The 24,105-nt window shown below is 43.2% G+C and overlaps 1 protein-coding gene across 1 annotated transcript in view; it reads left to right on the top strand.

Moving 5' to 3' along the window:
• LOC140728947 (uncharacterized) overlaps positions 1 to 24,105 on the top strand; it is a 143,177-nt gene that overhangs the window by 85,946 nt on the left and 33,126 nt on the right. The window contains exons 23-25 of the mRNA XM_073048077.1: positions 10,228 to 10,356; positions 18,944 to 19,191; positions 23,596 to 23,764. Of these exons, the coding sequence (XP_072904178.1) occupies positions 10,228 to 10,356; positions 18,944 to 19,191; positions 23,596 to 23,764 (546 nt within the window). The remainder of the gene's footprint in view (positions 1 to 10,227; positions 10,357 to 18,943; positions 19,192 to 23,595; positions 23,765 to 24,105) is intronic.

Below are 24,105 nucleotides of genomic sequence, written 5' to 3'. Positions count from 1 at the left end.
CCACATTGCTATCCAGGTTGTCCCATCATCTGTCCATGGAATTTAACAGTGGGTTTTCTTAAAAGTTCTTCAGTATTATCTCCTAATTTACTTTATTGATTGTTTTAATTACAGAATAATTAATAAACAGGGTGTGATGGTTCAGTCCAAAGTCCGTGGTCTGGTCTCCGGACTCCGGGTTTTCTGGCAGTCCCTTGCTGCAGGTGGACTTAACTAGAAACACCTGAGGCTCATATTGGAACTGGGAATATAAGTGGCCCTGGTATTGAGTGTGGTTGGGGGGATCTGGTCAAGATATTCATGGCACAGATGGTTGGTGGAAGGCTAGAATGGGCTCTTGCCATCCTTGGGGCTGTGTTGGAGAACCATGGCTTCTGGGAGCCTTGCTGGTAGTAGTCGGAGTGGTCATTGTGGTATGGATTCAGCTGTTTCCTGGGCCAGCTGGGTGGGCGTCAGCCAATCCGAGCCAGGTAGGGATCTGGTTGTTTCTGTAGCCAGCCAAGGCTGCTGACCGTAATGGCTACTTGGAGCTACCCTGATGCAGAGGTGGAACTGTCTGTTGTTCCTTGTTGTTTGTCTCTTCCTGTCCTCGCCCCTGTGGGGTAAGTCCGGCTGTTCTGCTGTTGCCCTGTGGGGGGGAATGTGTCTTGTCTTGTTTTTGCCTCCGTTGGGTAGGTCAGGTTGTTATGCCGTTACCCGACGGATGGTCCTGCCCCACCTTGGTGTGGAGTTATAGATGAGTCCCAGCTTGTTGGTGGATAAGTCCCGGCTCTATGTCTGTGTACTGTCCTGTTTCATGTCAGTGTCTTGTTAAAGATGAGTCCCGGCTTGTCAGAGGATAAGTCCTGGCTCCATGTTGATGTACAGTTCCTAGTCTGCCCCTAGCTCCAGCCTCCGAGTTCCCCAAGCCTCGACCCAAGGCTGCAGCCTCCAGCCTCAAGCCTCGACCCAAACCCTAAGTCCTTAGCCAAGCCTCATCACATTCTCGCCTGTGTTTGGGGGTCCGAGCCCAAGGCGAGACCCAGGTTCTGGGTCCTTGTCTAGTCTCGGGCTCGGAGTTCACCCCAGGCTCCTTGTTCCCAGTCCCTCGCCCTGTCCTGCTTCCCCTGCCTAGACTGCATCCCATCCCGTCCTTGGGTTCTGTCTCGTCCTGTTTCCGAGACTCTGTATCCAGCAGTTGGGTCCTGATTCAACACCCGACTTATGACGCAGGATGGCACAGTAGCGTAGTGTTTAGCGTAATACAATTATGGTGCCTGTGATCTGGGTTCAATGCCACCAGTGTCTGTAAGGGATATGAATGTTATCTCCCTAACCACGTGGGTTTTCTCCAGTTATTTTCCACATTACAAAGGCGAATGGCTAAGAGGGTTAACAGAGAACATGGGTGTAATTGGACAGTATGGGCTAGTTGAGCCAGAAGTCACTGTTACTGTGCTCTATCTCTAAGTAAAAATAAAATCCACCAAAGAAATCCACTTAATTAAAAACTCCAATATTCAAATTTAGGTGATGCTCTACCTTTATTCCTGTTAGGTAAGCTGAGCTGTGGATTCTAATTAATTGAGTTACTATAGTCTACTGATCAGCAATCAGGTAATTGGCAGAATTACCACAGTTAAATTTAGACTTGAACATCTTAATCAGTCTTAACTGACCTGTTGGAATAGCCACTGGATGGAATTCAGTTTTTTCACGGGGTTTTGAATTTGAGCATGCCCAGCATGACATTGTGAAGGAAGATTTACTCCGTGCATTCATTGGGGCAAAATCGTTTCTCCCTGCCCATGTTATGTGATAAACAAGTCACAGCTGTCTCTAACTCCACTTGCAATAGTCTCACTTGCTAATGGATTTGGTAGTCAGGGAACCATGGATTATCTACTAATGAAAGTAGGAGAGCTGTTGGCTTTTTTGAAATGTTTATAGCTAGACCATTTATTTAAATTCACATCGGAATCAGGGTGTAATGGTTAATAAACTTTCAAACTCCGCTGAATTTACCTGAACATGCAACCCATTTAATTATGTGCTCCTGATTAATTACTTACTAAAAGTATATATTTGTAATATAGTGTTTTTATAGATTTATGGTTAAAATGGCTAAAAATGTGTTTAGTGATTTCGTAATGTCATGAATTAATTCCAGTGTATACAGAAGAATGGGGGGAGGGTGACATAATTGAAAATCTATTGAATGTTGAAAAGCCTTGATAGAATGGATGTGGAGAGGATGCTTCCTGTGGTGGAAGAGTCAAGACCAGGGACACAACTGCAGAATAGAGGGGCATCCTTTGAGAATGGAGATGAGGAGGAATTTCTTTAGCCAGAGAGTGGTGAATCTGTGGAATTTGTTGCCACAGATGGCTGTGGAGGCCAAGTCCTTAGGGTCTGCAGGTACATTCATGACCTTGGTTGCTGTCAGTACAGAGTTTACACATTCTGGTCTTGACCATGTGTGTGCCCCTGAGGTCCTCCAAATTCTTTGAATATCCTAAAGACTTGTGGGTAGGTTAACAGCTTGTTCCACAAACCCAGTACCCTCTGAGTGAGAAGTTGCCCCTCAGGTGCCCTTTACTCCTCTCACCCTGTTCTTGGTGTCTAGTTTTAGACTTCCCTATCATGGGGTAAATTTAGTGACCATTTACTTTATCTATTTCTGTTATGACTTTATCTCTGTTAGGTTCTCCAGGTTAAAATGCCCCAGTCTATCCATAACACAAACTCACTAGTCCCAGTAACGTCCTTGTGAAATTTCTCTGCACCTTTCCAGCTTAATGACATCCTTCCTATAACTAAATCACCAGAACTGAGGTTGTCATAGCCTGGGGTGGTAGTGGAAATAAGATCCCACTACCTATAAAGTGCTCCAAGTGGCATGCAACTCTAACAGCCTCTGACAACAAAGTTCAACGTGTGGCTTAGCTAGTCGTCCTGGCAGCACTGTTTCTACTGGCAAGAGAAGGGGCAAAGGCGGACCACTGGCACCTCAAAACCAGTTGCTTCTGGCAGGTGGGGTTCAACATCCTTGGGCGGCAGCCCGCCTACAAAAAGGAAAACTCTGATTTTAAACCTCTGCTGCCTTGTGGCCATACCCACCCAAGGGAAAGGCTTTGGGAGTAAACCCTGAGGAACAAATCTGGAGCCGGGGTCTCTAAGGCAGTTTGATGTTGTTTACAACTTCACTCTGGCGACCTCTGCGACGACACTGGTGTCGAGCTGTATCAGCGCTTGCCCTTCCCTTGGACTACATCAGTGACGTGGAGAGGGGGAACCCACTGCCTGGGCAACAGCCGGTTCTTCAAATCTTCCCACCCAGGCTTGCACCCTGGAGAGGATGCAGTCCACCAGAGGTGCAAACCCATGATCCTCCGGGATCGACAGCTGCCTTCCCACAAGATCCAAATGTGATCTCACAAACCTCCTCTACAGCTCTAATATGACATCCCACTTCTTGTACTTAATGAATGACATAACTGTAGCCTGTCCAGAAATTTAATTGTTATGCGAGCACCTTTCTCCACAACCTTCTCGGATGTGCATTCTAGTTTGCAACCACCATCTGGATAAAGAAATTTAAAAACCTTATTTTTTTAATTTTAATTTACTTAGAAGAAGGTGGTAACAGCACATTCCATCGCTACAAACCCAATGCACCCATGTGACCGATTAATCTACTAACCCATCTGTCTTTGGAATGTGGGAGGAAACTGGAGCACCCAGGGTAAATCCCACATGGTCGTCATGGGAAGAATGTACAAACTCCTTATAGGCAGCGGTAGAAGTGAACCTGGTTTGCTGAAGCTGTTATAGCATTACACTAATCACTGTGCAACCAAACCAACACACAAAAAAAATGGAAGAACTCAGCATCTAAGGAAAAGGGTAAAAAGTCAAAGTTTCAGGCTGAGACCCTTCATCGGGCCTCAAGCAACCATGCAGCCCTCTATTACTTCATTATGGGAAAATCTTCTCGCTTTCCACTCTTATCTCTGTCCTTCATAATTTCATATACTTTAATTAGATTTCCCCTTAGCCTCCTCTATTCCAAGGAAAATAAGCCCAGCATTTGCAGTCTCTTCACACCCCAGACAACATTCTGGTAAATCTCCTCTGCTCCCTGTCCAGTGTACTCACATCCAGTCTCGTCATTGAGATCCAACAACTGCTTCATTGACCCTGTTACCGTAAAACTAGTGACAATCAAACTTGGTCACAGTAGTTCATCACACCTCTGTTGTACATAATGCCACGTTGTCTATCGGTGTGTGAGTAATGGAAAGCACTTCTCTCTGTGATTGGCACCTGAATAACGTAATTAAGACACTCTTGACACTGCTGCATGCATAATATAAGTAAATGGGTCTGGTTACAGATTTTTTGGTAATTGAGCTGAAACGGCTTAGCTGTAAATAATGTATCTATATGTTGTTCTCTGTGGCTACAAGTAATTTAAGATTTAATTCAAGGAGAGTCTAACAAATAATTTCTAACAAGTACAGGACCTGATACCTATAACCCATCCACTGAAATTAATAATTAAGTAAATAATTCATCTTTGGAAATTAACCAGACAAGCTATTTTTTTCATTCTGCGCATGGTGACTTGAAGATAAACCTAACCTAATGCTTTTAGAGTCTTAACTTTCAGACATAGACCCTTTAGCATGCATTTTTGAATCCTGACCTGTTATCTGTTTTGTACCTGAAGATACTTGATCTAATTGTAAATTACCTCTCATAAGGATAAGTAGGGTGGGCCATTCAGCTCCCTGAACCTTGCGTTATTCAATATCAACATTGATTGGATCTTTGGTTTCAACTTCATCTCCCTGGCCAGGATACCCTTGGTTCTAAGCTCAATGTATGAATCCTGATGAAGGGTCTCAGCCTGAAACACCAACTGCTTATCCTTCTCCATAGATTCTGCCTGACCTTCTGAGTTCCTTCAGCGTTTTCTGTGTGTTGATCTGAATTTCCCACATCTGAAGAATCTCATGTGTTTATGTGTATCAGTCTCCGTCTGAATAGACCCGATGACTCCAGGATGCAGAGTTGCAATAACTCGGTAACCATTTGACCTCATTTTTCCTAAACTGGTGGCCCCTAAGCTTGCAACTATCTCCACCTTATTTCTGGATTGCTCCACCGGGGAAACCTCCTTTCCCCATCTAAACTGTCCAATATCCCCATCATTTAATTTCAGTACTAATAAACTTTAAGCAAAGAACACATGCCTGGAAGAAATCAGTTGGTTGAGGAGCATCTGTGGAGGCAAAGTGATAGCCAATGTTTCATGTTGGGAATCTGCATTAGGACTGAGGGTGTGGAGAGAACAGCCAGTGTATGAAAGTGAAATGGGGGCAGGCAGAGAACGTAGATAGAACTAGAAGAGGGCGGAGGTTTAATGGTGTGTGTGGAGGATGTGCTGGAGCTTTTGGAAAGCATCAAGTTGGATAAGTCACCGGGACTCGATGAGATGTGCCCCAGGCTACTGTGGGAGGCGAGAGAGGAGATTGCTGAGCCTCTGACAATGATCTTTGCATCATCAATGGGGACAGGACCAGAGGATTGGAGGGTTGCGGATGTTGTTCCCTTATTCAAGAAAGGGATTAGAGATTGCCCAGGAAATTATAAACCAGTGAGTCTTACTTCAGTGGTTGGTAAGTTGATGGAGAAGATCCTGAGAGGCAGGATTTATGAACATTTGGAGAGGCATAATATGATTAGGAATAGACAGCATGGCTTTGTGAAAGGCAGGTTGTGCCTTACAAGCCCGATTGAATTTTTTGAGGATGTGACTAAACACGTAGATGAAGATAGAGCAGTAGATGTAGTGTATATGGATTTCAGCAAGGGATTTGATAAAGTACTCCTTGCAAGGTTTATTGAGAAAGTAAGGAGGCATGGGATCCAAGAATTGGCTTGCCCACGGAAGGCAAAGGGTGGTTGTAGACGGGTCATATTCTGCATGGAGGTGTGCCTCAGGGATCAGTTCTGGGACCCCTTCTCTTTGTCATTTTTATAGATGACCTGGATGAGGAAGTGGAGGGATGGGTTAATAAATTCGCCGATGACACAAAGGTTGGGGTGTTGTGGATAGTGTGGAGGGCTGTCTGAGGTTACAGCAGGACATCGATAGGATGCAAAACTGGACTGAGAAGTTAAACCCAGTTAAGTGTGAGGTGGTTCATTTTGGTAGGTCAAATATGATGGCAGAATATAGTATTAATGGTAAGACTCTTGGCAGTGTGGAGGATCAGAGGGATTTTGGAGTTTGAGTCCATAGGACACTCAAAGCTGTTACGCAGGTTGACTCTGTGGTTAAGAAGGCATATGATGCATTGGCCTTAATCAACCATGGGATTGAGTTTAGGAGCTGAGGGGTAATGTTGCAGCTATGTAGGACCCTGGTCAGACCCCACTTGGAATACTGTGCCAGTTCTGGTCGCCTCACTACAGGAAGGATGTGGAGACCGTAGAAAGGGTGCAGATGAGATTTACAAGGATGTTTCCTGGATTGGGGAGCATGTCTTAAGAGAATAGGTTGAATGAGATTGGCCTTTTCACCCTGGAACGACAGAGGATGAGAGGTGACCTGTGTTACGTACCCCGTAACTGGGTCACTTACCAGCAAAGATAGAGAGGTCCGTTGAAGTCTGATGGTACTATTTTTAAAAGTTTTTATTTATAAAGGGGCGCAAAAATAAGGTTAATACAAACATTCAGATAATATACGTCGTCAATACTCAATCTAAAGCGTGGGTATAGTAATAATCATCAATAAGAAATAGCTCTATCGTTTGTCTAGGGGTAATATATTGTCCATTGGAAATATAAGAGTCACTCAGTTCCTGCAGGCTTCTGGGTTTTGGAAACCGCTGGGTTTTCACTTGTTGGAGAGAGAGAGAGATTTGTGAGAAAAAAAGAAACTTGCCCAGGTCTTTTGATGATGCCAATCCGTTGAGTCGGGGGAGTTGGTTCCCTGTTGTTAGTTCAAGAAAGTCGTTTCTGTGGTATCAGCCACCGGCTCCCAGGCAACGGGAACCGAACGCACATGGCTTTCTTCAAATGGCTGCCCGCTATTACGGGATCACTAGCGTCTCTTCTGGTGCGTCTGAGGGGGCTGTTCCTACAGCCCCTCTTTTATCTGGACTCACGGGGTCTCAGATGTCAATCAGGTTGGGATGATGCAATCTCTTCCCGTCACCCAGCCCACGTTGCCCTGAGGGCTTGCACGTAGCCCAGACCCCAATCCACAAAGGTGTCTCCAAGAGACAATGGCCGTTATCCGTGGCTTTGTCTTGCTGAGGGGCCAGGACACATTCCAAAACCTTGAGGATTCTCTCTCATTTCCTGGGTCCAAGACCCGAATTAATAGCGATCTTGCGATTCTCAAGAAGGAGGGGGCTGCGATCATAACACCTGATAGGGGTGTATAAGATGATGAGAGGCATTGATCATGTGGATAGTCAGAGGCTTTTTCCCAGGATTGAAATGGTTGCCATAAGAGGACACAGGTTTAAGATACTGGCGAGTAGGTACAGAGGAGATGTCAGGGGTAAGTTTTTTACTCAGAGTGGTGAGTGTGTGGAATGGGCTACTGGCGACGGTGGTGGAGGCGGATACGGTAGGGTCTTTTAAGAGACTCCTGGATAGGCACATGGAGCTTAGAAAAATAGAGGACTATGGTTAAGCCTAGGTAATTTCTACAGTAAGTACATGTTCGGCACAGCATTGTGGGCTGAAGGCCTATATTGTGCTGTAGGTTTTCTATGTTTCTATGATAATAAGCTTTGGTAATGAGGTGGGGTGGAAAGAGATGGAAAATGTGAACAAAAGGGAGGGGGAAACACTGGCTGAACTGAAAGGAACACTGGGGCTGAGATTACCCAAACTGAAGAATTTGATGTATGTACCGATGAATTGCAGGCTAACCAAGCAAAACGTCAGGTCCTGATCCTCTAGTTTGTTTCTGGCATCGGTGTGGCAGTGGAGAAAGCCAAGGACAGGCAGGATGGTATTGGAATGGCAAGAGGAGTTAATATTACATACAACTGGAAATAGGCTTGCTGCTGTAGGTAGAGCGCAGTTCTCTTTGAAACAGTAATTTAGTCTACTTTAGTGTAGTCAGTCTAGAGGAAGTCACATCACATTGAATGCACATGATATCATGAGACAACTAAGCACAATATAACCATATCACCATATAACAATTACAGCACGGAAACAGGCCATCTTGGCCCTTCTAGTCCGTGCCGAACGCTTACTTTCACCTAGTCCCACCGACCTGCACTCAGCCCATAACCTTCCGTTCCTTTCCTGTCCATATACCTATCCAATTATTTTTTAAATGACAATATCAAACCTGCTTCTACCACTTCTACTGGAAGCTCGTTCCACACAGCTACCACTCTCTGAGTAAAGAAGTTCCCCCTCATGTTACCCTTAAACTTTTGCCCCTAACTCTCAACTCATGTCCTCTTGTTTGAATCTCCCCTACTCTCAATGGAAAAAGCCTATCCAGTCAACTCTATCTATCCCCCTCATAATTTTAAATACCTCTATCAAGTCTCCCCTCGATCTTCTACGCTCCAAAGAATAAAGACCTAACTTGTTCAACCTTTCTCTGTAACTTAGGTGTTGAAACCCAGGTAATATTCTAGTAAATCTTCTCTGTACTCTCTCCAGAGAGGATGTAGATAAGTTTTGGAAGGGTTGGAGAATTGATGGCCAAATGAAATTGGCATGAAATGGATGCTGAGGCCTGGGGCAGATTAGCCATGATCATATTGAATGGTGGAGCAGGACGGAAGGGGTTAGGTGTCTGAGACCTGCTTTTATTTTCTAATGAAAAGCTTGTAAAGCTATGTCCCTGCATTAAGAACTATGAAGCTGACATATACAATCACTCAATCTCATCTTCCTCTAAGCTGTAAACTTATATAATTCCCTAATGATTTTTTCCATTGTCAGCTTTTCCACCCATTTTGGTCCTTCTCTTTGGAAGTACTTGTGTAATTCTTTTAACTTTTTTGTCTCCATATCTTGCAAGTTATAAGGAGTGTGAGCAAAATTAAAAATTAAATTGTGATTGCAGATACCTTGTGACTGTTGTAAAACCAAGTTCAAATAATTAGCAAGCATCTCCTGACCCCAGCAAACAGGATTTTTAAGAGCCGTAGGCAGATTTAATTAAAAAGTGAACATCCCAGAAGAGAGTACAATGTGTTTAATGAGGATAAATCTGACGAAGTGGTGAAATAAACCTGATAAATGAAAGCTTATTCCACAAAAGCTTGCCCTGTGAAGACATTTGATGTGATTTATATCTAAAAGCGGCGCCAAGAGAGAATAATTATTTAACCTTGTATAGGGTGAACGACTGATTTGTCAACAGCGAGAATAGTACCATTATGAATGCAGGTATCACCAGGTTTAAGAACAGGTATCACCCTTCAGCCATTAAGCTCCTGAACACCATATGGGCTCACTTTCAAGGACTCGGGTGTGTGTGTGTGCACATATATCTGTCATCCATGTCTGTCTATATATATATATATATATATAGACACACACAAACTTGTGTGTTGTATATTATTTATATATTTAGTTACTTATTTTGATTTCTTTTTTGGAATTGTACGATATGTTGTCTTTTGCACATTGGTTGTTTGCCTCTGTGCGCAGTTTTTCATTGATTCTATTGTGTTTCTTTGTATTTTCTGTAAATGGCTGCAAGAAAATGAATCAAGATCATATATGGTGAAATATATGTACTTTAGTAGTAGATTTACTTCAAAGTTTTGAATTTTGAACTTAACCGTTGGATATATAGTGTGCTGTTCCCACTCGCCAGAAGAATAAGTTTAGCAGCGGTTGCTTCCCTTTCCATTTCCTTCCCCCAGCAACCTCCAGCAATGGAGTATCACAGTATTTACAACACTATTGGAAGTGGCCGGGGTGGGTGAGGAAGCCCCTCAATTATTTTAGTGGTATTACACCCAGAATGGCAGCAATAGGAATGTAATAACAGCATGGAAAGCATTGGCAATGAATGTAAAGAAAGTAAAAGTATTGCACAGTTTATTCTTGTTAATATTTTTATTGTGAATAAAGTATATTTTGCTAAAAAAGAAGTGGGCAGATATTTGATATTCGGTGGGTTGTTTACTATGTACTTGCAGTTACTCTATTTGATTTGATAGTTATTTGTGACTTTGTCAGGAGTGGAAAAGAAGCTATGGTGTTGAGTTCTAAAAAGGGAAAGGTCGTTGCCAAGCTGCCAGCCAGTGATGAAGCAGCGTCCATCCAAGGAGCGGCAGTCACCAAAGATTATTTCCTAATAGTCTGCAGGTGCGTATTGTGTAACACCAAGCTCTTGTTCAGTAACAACAAAGCGAGAAATAACTGAAGGATTTTGGCCCAAAACGTTCATAATACTCTTTTCCATAGATGCTACCTGGGCTGCTGAGTTCCTCCAGCATTTTGTGTGTTGCTGAGCTTTGGAGCTCTCTATTGTTTCCTTTATTAGATTGTTTCCTTTATTAGAACTTGGTAGTTGTAATTAGGAGACCCGAGTGCAAATTACCTTTTTATGGTTTAACTGGAAATAGTGAAAGTATTACAATTCTAATGTGCTTAGACTAGAATTGCTAAATTTACATCAACAAAAATTTGTACATTCTGGTTATTGGAGCTAAAAATGAAAAATGGACATTTATAGTAGTATCATCATATCGGGACTGGAAAGATAGGTTCATATTTTTCCAAAGTTTTAAGGAATTTTCTTAAAACAATTGTATTTTTACACTCTGTTTTATTTAAGTCTTTGGCTACTATGCATATCCAATGTTTTCCATATTTTGTCAATTAATTATCCTTATTTTCTGGACATTACACTGTTCGCTATTTCCATTGTGTTTTCCATAGTAACTTTTCCTTATGAAGGGTATTCTGTTTAACAAAATATGATTTAAGTTATACTGTGCAGTTTTCATTTATGAAAATTAAGCTACAATCCAAAGAACCACATTGATTTTCAAGCCCAATTTATTCTGAATGTAATTGATACTCTATGTAATAAATATTCTAGAATGTACTTGAAAACTTTTTCTTGAAAACATGACAATATTCCAAAATGGCACAGGTCATAAGACCATGAGACATAAGAGCAGAAATGGACCATTCAGCCCATCGAGTCTGCTCCGCCATTCCATCATGGCTGATCCGAGATCCCACTCAACACCAAACGCCTGCTTTCTCACTATAACTTTTGATGTCCTGATCAATCAGAAAACTATCAGTTTTCACTTTAAATATACCCATGGTCTTGGACTCCACGGGTGTCTATGGCAGAACATTCCACAGATACACTACTCTATGGCTAAAAAAATAATTCCTCCTTACGTCTGTTCTAAAGAGTCACCTCTCAATTTTGAGAATGTGCCCTCTAGTGCTGGACATCTCCACCATAGGAAACACCTTCTCCACATCCACCTTATCTAGTCTTTCAAAATTCGGTAGGTTTCAATTAGATACCCCCAGATTCTTCTAAATTCCATTGAGTACAGGCCCACAGCTGCCAAACTCTCCGCATCTGTTAACCTCTTCATTCCTGGAATCATCCTCATGAATCTCCTCTTCACTCTCTCCAATAAGATATGGGACCCAAAACTGTTGACAATACCCCAAGTGTGGCCTGACTAATGTCTTATAAAGCCTCAGCATTATCTCCTTATTTTTAAATTCTATTTCCCTTGAAATAAATGCCAACATTGCATTTGCCTCCTTTACTACAGCCTCAACCTGTAAATTAACCTTCTAGGAGTCTTGCACAAAGACTCCTGATCCCTTCGGACCTCTGATATTTGAATTTTCTCTCCATTTAGACAATAGTCGGCACTTTTGCTCCTTTTATCAAAATGTATTATCATACATTTCCCAACACTGTATTCCATCTGCCACTTTTTTGCCCATTCTTCCAATTTGTCCAAGTCCTGCTGCAATCACATTGCTTCCTCAGCACTACCTACCCCTCCACCTATCTTTATATCATTCACAAATTTTGCCACAAAACCATCAATTCCTTTATTCAGATCCTTGACAAACAATGTGAAAAGTAGTCGTCCCAGTAGTGACCCCTGAGGAACGCCACTAGTCACTGGCAGCCAACCAGCAAAGCCCCTTTTACTCCCACTTACTGCCTCCTGCCTGTCAGCCATTCCACTATCCATGCCAGTATCTTTCCTGCAATGCCTTAGGATTTTATCTTGTTAAACAGCCTCGTGTGTGGCACCTTATCAAATGCCTTCTGAAAATTGAAGTAAATGACATCCACTGCCTCTCCTTTGTCCACCCTGCGTGTTACTTCCTTGAAGAACACTAACAGATTTGTCAGGCAAGATTTCCTTTTACAGAAACCATGTTGACTTTGACTTATTTTATCATTAGTCTCAATAATGGACTCCAACACTTTTCCAGCCACTGAGGTTAGGCTAACTGGCCTATAACTTCCTATCTTTTGTCTTCCTCCCTTCCTAAAGAGTGGAGGGTAATTTGAAATCATCCAGTCCTCTGAAACCATGCCAAAATCAAATGAGTTTTGAAAGATCATGACCAATGCATCCATTATCTCTCCAGCAACCTCTCCCAGAACTCTGGGATGTCGTCCATCTGACCCAGGTGAAGACCTTTGAGCTTGCTCGGCACATTTTCCTTTGTAATAGCAATGGCACTCATAGAAACTTAGAAACATAGAAAACCTATGGCAGAATACAGGCACTTCGGCCCACAAAGCTGTGCAGAACGTGTCCTTACCTTAGAAATTATTTAGGGTTACCCATAGCTCTCTATTTTTCTAAGCTCCATGTACCTATCCAGGAGTCTCTTAAAAGGCGTTATCGTATCTGCCTTCACTCGTTCTCGCCAAAGCTCCATTGAGCCAAAGCCCTCCCACTCTGTTTCCCTCTACCTAATGCCCACTCTATAAAGCTGTCTCCTTTTAAACTCCTCTCACTGTTCTAACTGGCTGATGTCCACATGATTGTGCAAACTGCTGAAGAAATAAATCACTCATTCCTGCTCCCCGATGCTCATGGACCTCTAGCACGCTGCTACTGTCTTCCACAATGAAGACAGATACAAATTACCCATTTAGTTCACCTGCCATTCCTTTGTCCCCCATTACTACCTCACCAGTATCATTTTGCAGTGGTCTAATATCAACTCTCACCTCCCTTTTACACTTAATATTACTGGAAAAAACTTTTGGTATCCTGCTTTATATTATTGACTAGTTTGCCTTCGTATTTTATCTTTTTCCCTCTTATAGCTTCTTAGCTACCTTCTGTTGGATTTTAAAAGTTTCCCAATCATTCAACTTCCCACTCACTTTTGCTGCCTTATATGCACTTTCCTTGGCTTTTATGCAGTCCCTAACTTCCCTTGTCAGCCACGGTTGCCTCCCCCTGCCATTTGAGAACTTCTTCCTCTTGGGACATATCTATCCTGTGCCTTGTGAACTAATCCCAGAAATTTCAGCTTTCTCTGCTCTGCCGTCATCCCCACCAGTATCCTCCTCTAATCCACCTGGGCAAGCTCCTTTCTCATGCTTCTGTAATTACCCTTATTCCATTGCGATACTGATACATGTGCCTTATGCTTCTACCTCTCAAATTGCAGCATGAATTCAATCATATTATGATCACTGCCTCCTACTGGTTCCTTTACATTAAGCTCCCTAATAAGATCTGGGTTTTACACAGCTTCCAATCTAAGATAGCCTTTCCCTGTATAGGCTCAAGCACAAGCTGTTCAAAAAAGCAATCTCGTAGGCATTCAACAAATTCCCTCTCTTGTGATCCGACACCCTCCTGATTTTCCCAAACCCTTTGCATATTGAAGTCCCCTATTACAATTGTGATATTACCCTTATTACATGACCTTTCCAAATCCCTTTGCAATCTCAACTCCACATCTTGGCTATTATTTGGGGGCCTATATATGATTTTCGTAAGTTTTTTTTAACCCTTGCTCACTCCTGTAAGGAGTTAGTCATCTCTCACTCCTTACGCCACTCTGAAACAAATCTCCCACAAACTCATCTGGGTATCCTCTTCTGAAGGAAACTTTATACTTCAGGAGATTGTCACTATGGAGCTCATGAATTTCCTCCCTTTAGTTCAGTCTACTACCGGGTGAAGGTGGTATTTCTATCATTAGCTCCATGATATACCAGCACAGGATCAATGTCTGTTCACTTAAGTTGTATTAGCAAATTCCTGATTTGAAATCAACATCAGTATGAGCTTGAAACCAAAATCTGAGTTTCAAATTAGTGGTACTTAAATCTGGATTTCTAACCTTGAATAAAATTCTCTTAAATGAGGCCTCTCCATATGTTCATCACTAGCGTGTTCTGAATGCCGTGTTCATCACTAGCGTGTTCTGAATGCCGTGTTCATCACTAGCGTGTTCTGAATGCCGTGTTCATCACCAGCGTGTTCTGAATGCCATGTTCATCACCAGTGTGTTCATAAACAGTAGGTGCAGGAGCAGGCTATTCAGCCCTTCTAGGCAGCACCGCCATTCACTGTGATCATGGTTGATCATACACAATCAGTACCCCGTTCCTGCCCTCTCCCCATATCCCTTGACCCTGCTATCTATAAGAGCTCTATCTAACTCTCTCTTGAATGCATCCAGAGACTTGGCCTCCACTGCCTTCTGGGGCAGAGCATTCCACATATCCACCACTCTCTGGGTGAAAAAGTTTTTCCGCATCTCTGTTCTAAATGGCCTACCCCTTATTCTTAAACTGTGGCCTCTAGTTCTGGACTCACCCATCAGCGGGAACATGCTTTCTGCCTCCAGCATGTCCAATCCCTTAACAATCTTGTATGTTTCAATCAGATTCCCTCTCATCCTTCTAAATTCCAGTGTATACAAGCCCAGTCGCTCCAATCTTTCAACATATGACAGTCCCGCCATTCCGGGAATTAATCTTGTGAACCTACGCTGCACTCCCTCAATAGCAAGAATGTCCTTCCTCAAATTTGGAGACCAAAACTGCACACAATACTCCAGGTGTGGTCTCACCAGGGCCCTGTACAGCTGCAGAAGGACCTCTTTACTCCTATACTCAATTCCTCTTGTTATAAAGGCCAGCATGCCATTGGCTTTCTTGACTGCCTGCTGTACCTGCATGCTTGCTTTCATTGACTGATGTACAAGAACACCTAGATCTCATTGTACTTCCCCTTTTCCTAACTTGACTCCATTTAGATAGTAATCTGCCTTCCTGTTCTTGCCACCAAAGTGGATAACCTCACATTTATCCACATTAAACTGCATCTGCCATACATTTGCCCACTCACCCAACCTGTCCAAGTCACCCTGCATTCTCATAACATCCTCCTGACATTTCACACTGCCACCCAGCTTTGTGTCATCAGCAAATTTGCTAATGTTACTTTTAATCCCTTCATCTAAATCATTAATGTATATTGTAAACAGCTGCGGTCCCAGCACCGAACCTTGCGGTATCCCATTGGTCACAGCCTGCCATTCCGAAAGGGACCCGTTAATCACTACTCTTTGTTTCCTGTCAGCCAGCCAATTTTCAATCCATGTCAGTACTCTGCCCCCAATACCATGTGCCCTAATTTTGCCCACTAATCTCCTATGAGGGACTTTATCAAAAGCTTTCTGGAAGTCCAGGTACACTGGCTCTCCCTTGTCCATTTTCATAGTTACATCCTCAAAAAACTCCAGAAGATTAGTCAAGCATGATTTTCCCTTCATAAATCCATGCTGACTCAGACTGATCCTTCTACTGCTATCCAAATGTGTCGTAATTTCCTCTTTTATAATTGACTCCAGCATCTTTCCCACCACTGACGTCAGGCTAACCGGTCTATAATTCCCTGTTTTCTCTCTCCCTCCTTTCTTGAAAGGTGGGACAACATTAGCCACCCTCCAATCAGCAGGAACTGTTCCTGAATCTATAGAACATTGGAAAATGATTACCAATGCGTCCACAATTTCTAGAGCCACCTCTTTAATTACCCTGAGATGCAGACCATCAGGTCCCGGGGACTTATCAGCCTTCAGACTCAACAGTCTATCCAACACCGTTTCTTGCCTAATATAAATTTCCTTCAGTTCATCCTTTACCCTAGTTCCTTTGGCCACTATTACATCTGGGAGATTGTTTGTGTCTTCCCTAGTGAAGACAGATCCAAAGTACCTGTTCAACTCATCTGCCATTTCCTTGTTCCCCATAATAAATTCACCCGTTTCTGTCTTCAATGGCCCAATTTTGGTCTTAACTATTTTTTTGCTATTCACATACCTAAAGAAGCTTTTACTATCCTCCTTTATATTCTTGGCTAGTTTACCTTCGTACCTCATTTTTTTTCTTGGCGTATTGTCTTTTTATCTTCTGTTGCTCTTTAAAAGCTTCCCAGTCTTCCGGTTTCCCACTCATCTTTGCTATGTTATACTTTTTTATTTTTATACTGTCCTTTACTTCCCTCGTCAGCCACGGCCGCCCCTTACTCCCCTTAGAATCTTTCTTCCTCTTTGGAATGAACCGATCCTGCACCTTCTGAATTATTCCCAGAAATACCTGTCATTGTTGTTCCACTGTCTTCCCTGCTAGGGTATTGTTCCATTGAACTTTGGCCAGCTCCTCCCTCATAGCTCCATAGTTTCCTTTGTTCAACTGTAATACTGACACATCTGATTTTCCCTTCTCCTTCTCAAATTGTAGGTTAAAACATATCATATTATGGTCACTACCTCCTAATGGTTCCTTTACCTCGAGGTCCCTGATCAAATCCAGTTCATTACACAACACTAAATCTAGAATTGCCTTCTCCCTGGTAGGCTCCAGTACAAGCTGTTCTAAGAATCCATCTCGGAGGCACTCCACAAACTCCCTTTCTTGGGGTCCAGTACCATTCTGATTCTCCCAGTCTACCTGCATGTTGAAATCCCCCATGACAACTGTATCATTACCTTTGCGACATGCCAATTTTAACTCTTCATTCAACTTACACCCTACATCCAGACTGCTGTTTGGGGGCCTGTAGATAACTCCCATTAGGGTCTTTCTACCCTTAGAATTTTTCAGTTCTATCCATACTGACTCTACATCCCCTGATTCTATGTCCCCCCTCGCAAGGGACTGAATATCATTCCTCACCAACAGAGCCACCCCACCCCCTCTGCCAGTCAGTCTGTCCTTTCGATAAGATGTATATCCTTGAATATTCATTTCACAGGCCCTGTCCGCTTGAAGCCATGTCTCTGTTATTCCCACAACATCGTACTTGCCAATTTCCATCTGAGCCTCAAGCTCATCTACTTTATTCCTTATACTTCGTGCATTCATATATAATATTTTTAATTCGTTACTCCCCTCTCCTTTCATATCAATTCCTATTTCACTTGGCCATACTGTATGATCTCTTGAGCTTTCTACTCCACTGATTCTGTTGTCCTTTTTAACTTTTCTTATTTTCACTTTCCCTTTAACTCCATCCTTATTTCCAGTTCTTCCCCTCTCCACCCCCCCCCCCCCCCCCACTACTTAGTTTAAACACATCCGCGTTGCAGTGACAAACCTGTCTGCCAGAATGCTGGTCCCCCGTCTATTAAGGTGCAACCCGTCCCTTTTGTACAGTTCATCCCTACCCCAAAACATCCTAGTGGTCCAAGAATGTAAATCCTTGCTTCCTGCACCAGTTCCTCAGCCACACATTCAGATCTATTATCTCCCTGTTCTTGCCATCTCCTGCACGAGGAACTGGAAGCAAACCAGAGATAACCACCCTGGAAGTCCTGCTTTTCAGCCACCTTCCGAGTTCCCTGTAGTCCCGCTGCAGAATGTCCTTCCTCTTCTTCCCGATGTCATTTGTGCTGACATGCACTACCACTTCCGGCTGTTCACCTTCACCCTTGAGGATTCCCTGCAATCGGTCCGTGATGTCCTGGATCCTAGCACCAGGGAGGCAACACACCATCCTTAAATCGCGCCTGTTGCCGCAGAAACCCCTTTCCGTACCTCTTACTATGGAGTCCCCTACTACCACGGCTCTTCCTGATGTCTGACTCCTCGGCTCTGCTCCTGCACCAATTTTCAGCTCGCAGACCTGTCCGCCTCTCAGACTGGCAGTGTCTTCTGTCCTGACAGCTTCCAAGAGGGTGAACTTGTTTATGAGAGGTACATCCCCTGGGGTCTCCTGTACTTCAAGCATCCTTTCCTTCCTCATCATTGCCCCCTTTCTCTCTTCTGGTATCCTTGGTGTAACGACCTCACTGTAGGTCCTGTCCAGAAAACTCTCGTTTTCGCGGATGAACCTGAGGTCATCTAGTTCTTTCTTCAGTGCTGCAACAACATGCTCCTTCAGAAGCTGAATCTGGACACACGTTCCACAGCTGTAGCAGCCGGGGGCACCATCAGTGTCCCTGACCTCCCACATCATGCATGTAGCACACTGAATCAGCTTAGCGGTCATGTCTTCACCCTCTCCAATTGTGCCTGGCGTAGTCTCCTCCCTCAGCCTCCTCGCTGAAGACTCTCGAGCCAAAGACTAGCACTTTTCACACCATAAACTTGCCTCGACCAGGCCGCTTCCCATTGTGTTCTGAATGTTGTGTTCATCACCAGTGTGTTCTGAATGTTGTGTTCATCACCAGCGTGTTCTGAATGCCGTGTTCATCACCAGCGTGTTCTGAATGCCGTGTTCATCACCAGCGTGTTCTGAATGCCGTGTTCATCACCAGCGTGTTCTGAATGCCGTGTTCATCACCAGCGTGTTCTGAATGCCGTGTTCATCACCAGCGTGTTCTGAATGCCGTGTTCATCACCAGCGTGTTCTGAATGTTGTGTTCATCACCAGTGAATTTTTTCCCATTTCTCGCACTGTTATTTCAGGTATCCATGCTCAAGGCTGCGTGAAGTACTCCACATTGAACTGTTTGGTGCGAAGACTTTTGCTTATGTCCGCACAGTAACAGGTTGTTGTAATCATCACCTTTCCTTCCTGTCTGTGAATGACTCAGGCTCTCATCTTGTGGCACTCTGCTGCTCTCTCAAAACAAATATCTCCAAGATTGTCTCCTGGAACCTAGAAACAGAAGACCACAAACACTTGGCCACTTTCTCTTCAATAGCAGTTGGAGGCAAGTGATCTCTCCCCAAAATGTCGAGGATTGTATTTCAAAAAGTCTCCTTGCATGTTGAGAAATTAAGATGAACCAACAAATGATAATATCCTGGTGTTTTGTTTTACATCTGTTGTATGAGGTGACATCCATTGGTTATTGTTTCCGCTATCAATGTTCATCACTAGTTCATGTTGTGAAGGAGAGATGGGGTGGGGTGGGAAACTGGGAAAGATAAAGGGTTCATTTGATGAGTGGAGCTGTAGACCCTACCTGTTAGTTTGGCAATTGGCACCAAGCTTTTTATAGCATGAAATCCAAACATCCACCCATCCATCAATCCATCCACCTGCGCTTTCAGCCCTTCGAGTCATGAGGCCCAGAAACGCCCAATTTAACCCTAGCCTAATCACGGGACAATTTATAATGACCAATTAACCTACTAACCAGTAGGTCTTTGTACTGTGGGAGGAAATCCACGCGGACATGGGGAGAACGTACAAACACCTTGCAGGCTACAGCGGGAATTGAACCTGGGTTGCTCGTACAGTAAAGCATTGTGCTAACCACTACGCTACTCTGCCGTGGACTGTGGGTGTAAATTTTGTTCCAATAGCTTTCTCTGTCGGAACAACAAACTCTCTTAACAGTCCAGGCTCCTCACTGAAAATCTCTGAGTTTGCAACTGGAAACTGGAATTCAGTTTCAATCAGAGGCCACACAAGGTATTGCAGCTGCCAGAATCTGGAGCAACAAGCATTCAGCTGGAGGAAGCCCATGGGTCGAGCAGCAGGAGGAAAAGAATTTCCTGATGGTGGATTTCAACCTGAAGTGTTGACTGTTCCTTTCCTCCCACAAGTGCTGCTTCTGCGTTCCTCCAGGAGTTTGTTGCTCCTAGTCTTAATCAATTCAAATGGAACAGCTGAACAGTTATGGAGAACGGACAAAATTATTTTTAAGTAACAAGTTAATTGAAATCATTTTCAGAAAAAAACATCTCATTTCTTCATTTTTTCCTTTGTTGTTCAATGAATTGGCTGTTTCAAAATAACACATTGTGGTGTGTTATTCACAGGCACCAACCATGTACAGTATTACCTTACCCTGCACTGCTCGTTTCTACCTCCTACCCAAGATCCACAAACCTAACTGTCCAGATAGGCCAATTGCTTCTGCCTGCTCCTGTCCCACTGAACTCTGTCTGACTCCATTTTATTCCCCTTGGTTCAGTCCCTTCGCACCTGCATCAGCACACATGCTCTCGATCTCAACAATGTTCAATTCCCTTGCCCTGATTGTCTTATTTTCACTGTGCATGTCCAGTTCATACACACTTCTAGTCCTTATCAAGAAGACCTTAAAGCTCTCTGCTTCTTTCTCAACAACAAACCTGACCAGTTCCTCTCTGCCACTCCTCCTCCTTCTGGTGGAAATGGTCCTCAGCTTCACCAACTCTTCTTCCAGCTCCTCACACATACTCCAAACTCAGGGTGTAGCCTTGGGCATCCACATGAGGCCCAGCTATGCTGCTTTTTGATTGGCTACATAGAACAGTTTGTGTTCCATGCCTTCCATGATAATGCTCTCCAACTCTTTCTGTGCTTCATTGACAACTGCATTGGTGTTGTTTCTTGCACCCATGCTGATCTCTTCAATTTCATCAACTTTGCCTCCAACTTTCACCCTGCTCTTAAATTCACTTCGTACATTTCTGACTCCTCACTCCCCTTTCTTGATGGTTTTGTCTCCATCTCTGGAAACAAATTGTCTACTGATATCTTTTATAAACCTACCGACTCCCACGGCTAACTTGACTATATCTCTTCCCACTCTGTCTCCTGCAAACATGCGATTCCCTTTTCTCAGTTCCATTGTCTACACCATATTGGTTCTTAGGGTGGGGCTTTCCTTTGCAGGACATCAGAAATGTCCCCTTTCTTCAAAGAATGGGAATTCCTTTCCTTCGCCACTGATGTCCTTACTCAGATCTCCATTTGACGCACATACACACTCACCCCAACTTCCCATTGCCTTAACAGGGTTAGAGTTCCTCTTGTCCTCACCTACCTACCAGCCCATGAGACTCCACATCCCAAACATCATTCTCTGCAACTTCTATCATTTTCAATGGGACCCTACCACCAAACACATCTTTACATTCCACAACTTAACTCTCCACTTTCCACAAGGATTGCACTCTATGATTCCCTTATCCATTCATCCCTTCCCTCTAATCTCTATCCTGGCATTTATTCCTATAAGTGACAAAAATACTACACTTGCCCATTCACCTCCAATTAGGGCCTCAAACAGTCCTTCCAGGTGAGGCAACACTTCCCCTGTGAATCTGTTGGGGCTGTGTACTGTATCTGGTGCTCCTGATGTGGCCTCCTCGACAATGGTTAGAACTGATGTAGATTTGGGGACCACTTTTTCTAGCAACTCCACTCCATCCACAAAAAGCAGGATTTTTTGGTGGCCAACCATTTTAATTGATACTCCCATTCCCGTTCTGACATGCCAGTCCACGGCCACCTCTTCTGCCATGATGAGTTACTCTCAGAGTGGAGGAGCAACACCTCATATTCTGGCTTGATAGCCTCCCAACCTGATGGCATGGACATTGATTTCTCCAACATGTGGTATTTTTCCCACTTCCCTCCCCTCTTCTTCTAATCCTGACTCTGGTCTCTTACCTCTTCTCACCTGCCTGTCACCTCTCCCTGGTGCCCCTCTTACTTCCCTTTCTCCCATGGTCCACTCTCCTATCAGATTCCTCCTTCTCCAGTCCTTGCCTTTTCCACCAAAACCTCTCAGCTTCTTACTTCATCCCTTCTCCCCCACCCACCTGGCTTCACTTATCACCTTTCAGCTTGTTATCTTTCTCCTGCTCCCCACCTTTTTTATTCTGGATTATTCCCCCTTTCTTTCCAGTCTAGTGGAAGGGTCTTGGACAAAACATGGACTGTTTATTCATTTCCACAGATGCTTCCAGACCTGCTCTGTTCCTCCAGCATTTTGTGTGTGTGTTGCATATGACGTGGTGAATAGTCCTGCACAGCTTCTTCGGAAAGAGATATCAGCATCATTCCGGGTTGCTATTCAGCAGGTTTACAATTCTAACTCTTTATTGGAGTAATTAATAAAAAGCTGAATCCCACTGTACATCTAAACAGGCTTGTATTGGTGGGAGACAACATGGACTTATGAAAGAAAAAGTATGTTCGGCAAACCTTTTAGTGTTTTTGAGAGAATTGATAAGGAGGGAATCATTGAATGTAGTGTCTTTGGACTTGTATGTCTCAGTTAATAAGATGCCCCACAAAATTTGAATATAGTATAATTGGTATAATTAGTATAATTTGTTAATAGAACATGGAAAAGTTCAGCACAGGAACAGACCTTTGGTCCACAATGATGTACAAACTAGTTAAACTGTAACTAAATTCTTTAAACTAATTACCTCTACTTTCACAATGTCCATGTCCCTCCATTTTCTGCACTTTCACGTGCCTATCTAAGAATTGCCCTGGCATTTGTTGAAGGTCGGGTATTGAATGGAAAACAAGAGGAAGAAATAGAAGGTTCACTTTTAGGTTCAGACGCTGTGGACAGCAGTAAGCCTGTGAATGCTGCAGAAACCAATGCTGGAATCCTGACTGCTTGCAATCCACATCCGTGATTTGGCTGAGGGAACCAACTGTAATACAGTACTGCTGATGGCACAAAGCTGGGTACTAGAGTGGGTTGCGAGGAGGGTGCAGAGAGACTTCAAGGGAATATAAATGAATGGACAAGACATGACAGATAAAATATAATGTGGGAAATTCAGTTCTGGAAGAAAAAGTAGAGAAGTAAATATTTCTCTTCATCAACCCTCTCCCACCTACCTACCTTCCCCTCACTTGACTAGAGTATTCACTTGCCAGTTAGTATGTGTTGATTTGTACTCATTCTGCTCCCTCCCCTGCCTTTTCATTCTGGCTTCTTCCCCTTTCTTTTCCAGTCATGATGAAGTCACATCAGTTAATTAATGTAGGAATTTACTCAGTGTTTGGTTGTAACAGTTTCCTGTTAGTCAGTGTTAAATCTCTTAAAAGACTTTGTTAAACTGAATAAATAGCTCAGCTAAAATACTACTGTAAATATTATAGTAGTCTCCACAAAGATCAATTAGCAATGCCAAGTGCACACTTCTGACCCTTATTAAGTAATTTTGTTGAAAATGAACGTGGGTATAAATCAGACAGGTCTAGTTGTAGGTCGAGTTAGAAAACAATTCTTGTTGATAGAACCACACCAGGATCGGGTGACAGCAAGAGAATGGATAAGAGAGAATGGAAATCAGTGTCATTTGCAGACAATTAATTATATATTTTCACAAATATGTCTAAATAAGCAATAGTCATTTCAATATTTCAGGGACATGCCTTGACTTGCGTTTCTGTCTGGCAATATGCAATGGAGAGAACTTTCTGCGGGTGTGGAACTTAGCTTTGAGGATAAATGATCAATCACTAGCCGTCACTACAAGTAATATGAAGAAGGCTGAAGGCATTGTAGAAATCACTCCTATGAAGAATAATCCCAGGTGAGGTTTTGATGTCCAGGATTTATTTCATTGATAAAATTGTTTTTGTAAACAATAACTGTTTTTTTTGCCCTCCATTGAGTAAAAATGTGATCAGTATTGGTCAACAAAAGGGAAATTGCAAAGGTTATTGAATATTTCAGTGGAAGTGTTAGATTCTACATTATCTTTGAGCATTGGATTGGGAGAGCATCCTTACAGATAAAAAGTGCAATGGTAATCTGTCCCACTCCACCCTCTCTTCATCTAAGGTGCTTTCTATAACCTAAGTTGTTAACCCAGCTCTCGGTGATCTGGCCTCTCATACTCTTGTCTTACTGTCCGAGTGATACTCCTATGAA

This window comes from Hemitrygon akajei, chromosome 6 (genome assembly GCF_048418815.1).
Source record: "Hemitrygon akajei chromosome 6, sHemAka1.3, whole genome shotgun sequence".
NCBI lineage: Eukaryota > Metazoa > Chordata > Chondrichthyes > Myliobatiformes > Dasyatidae > Hemitrygon > Hemitrygon akajei.
Note: the sequence above shows the minus strand (reverse complement) of the source record. Positions and strands in the feature narration are given on the sequence as shown.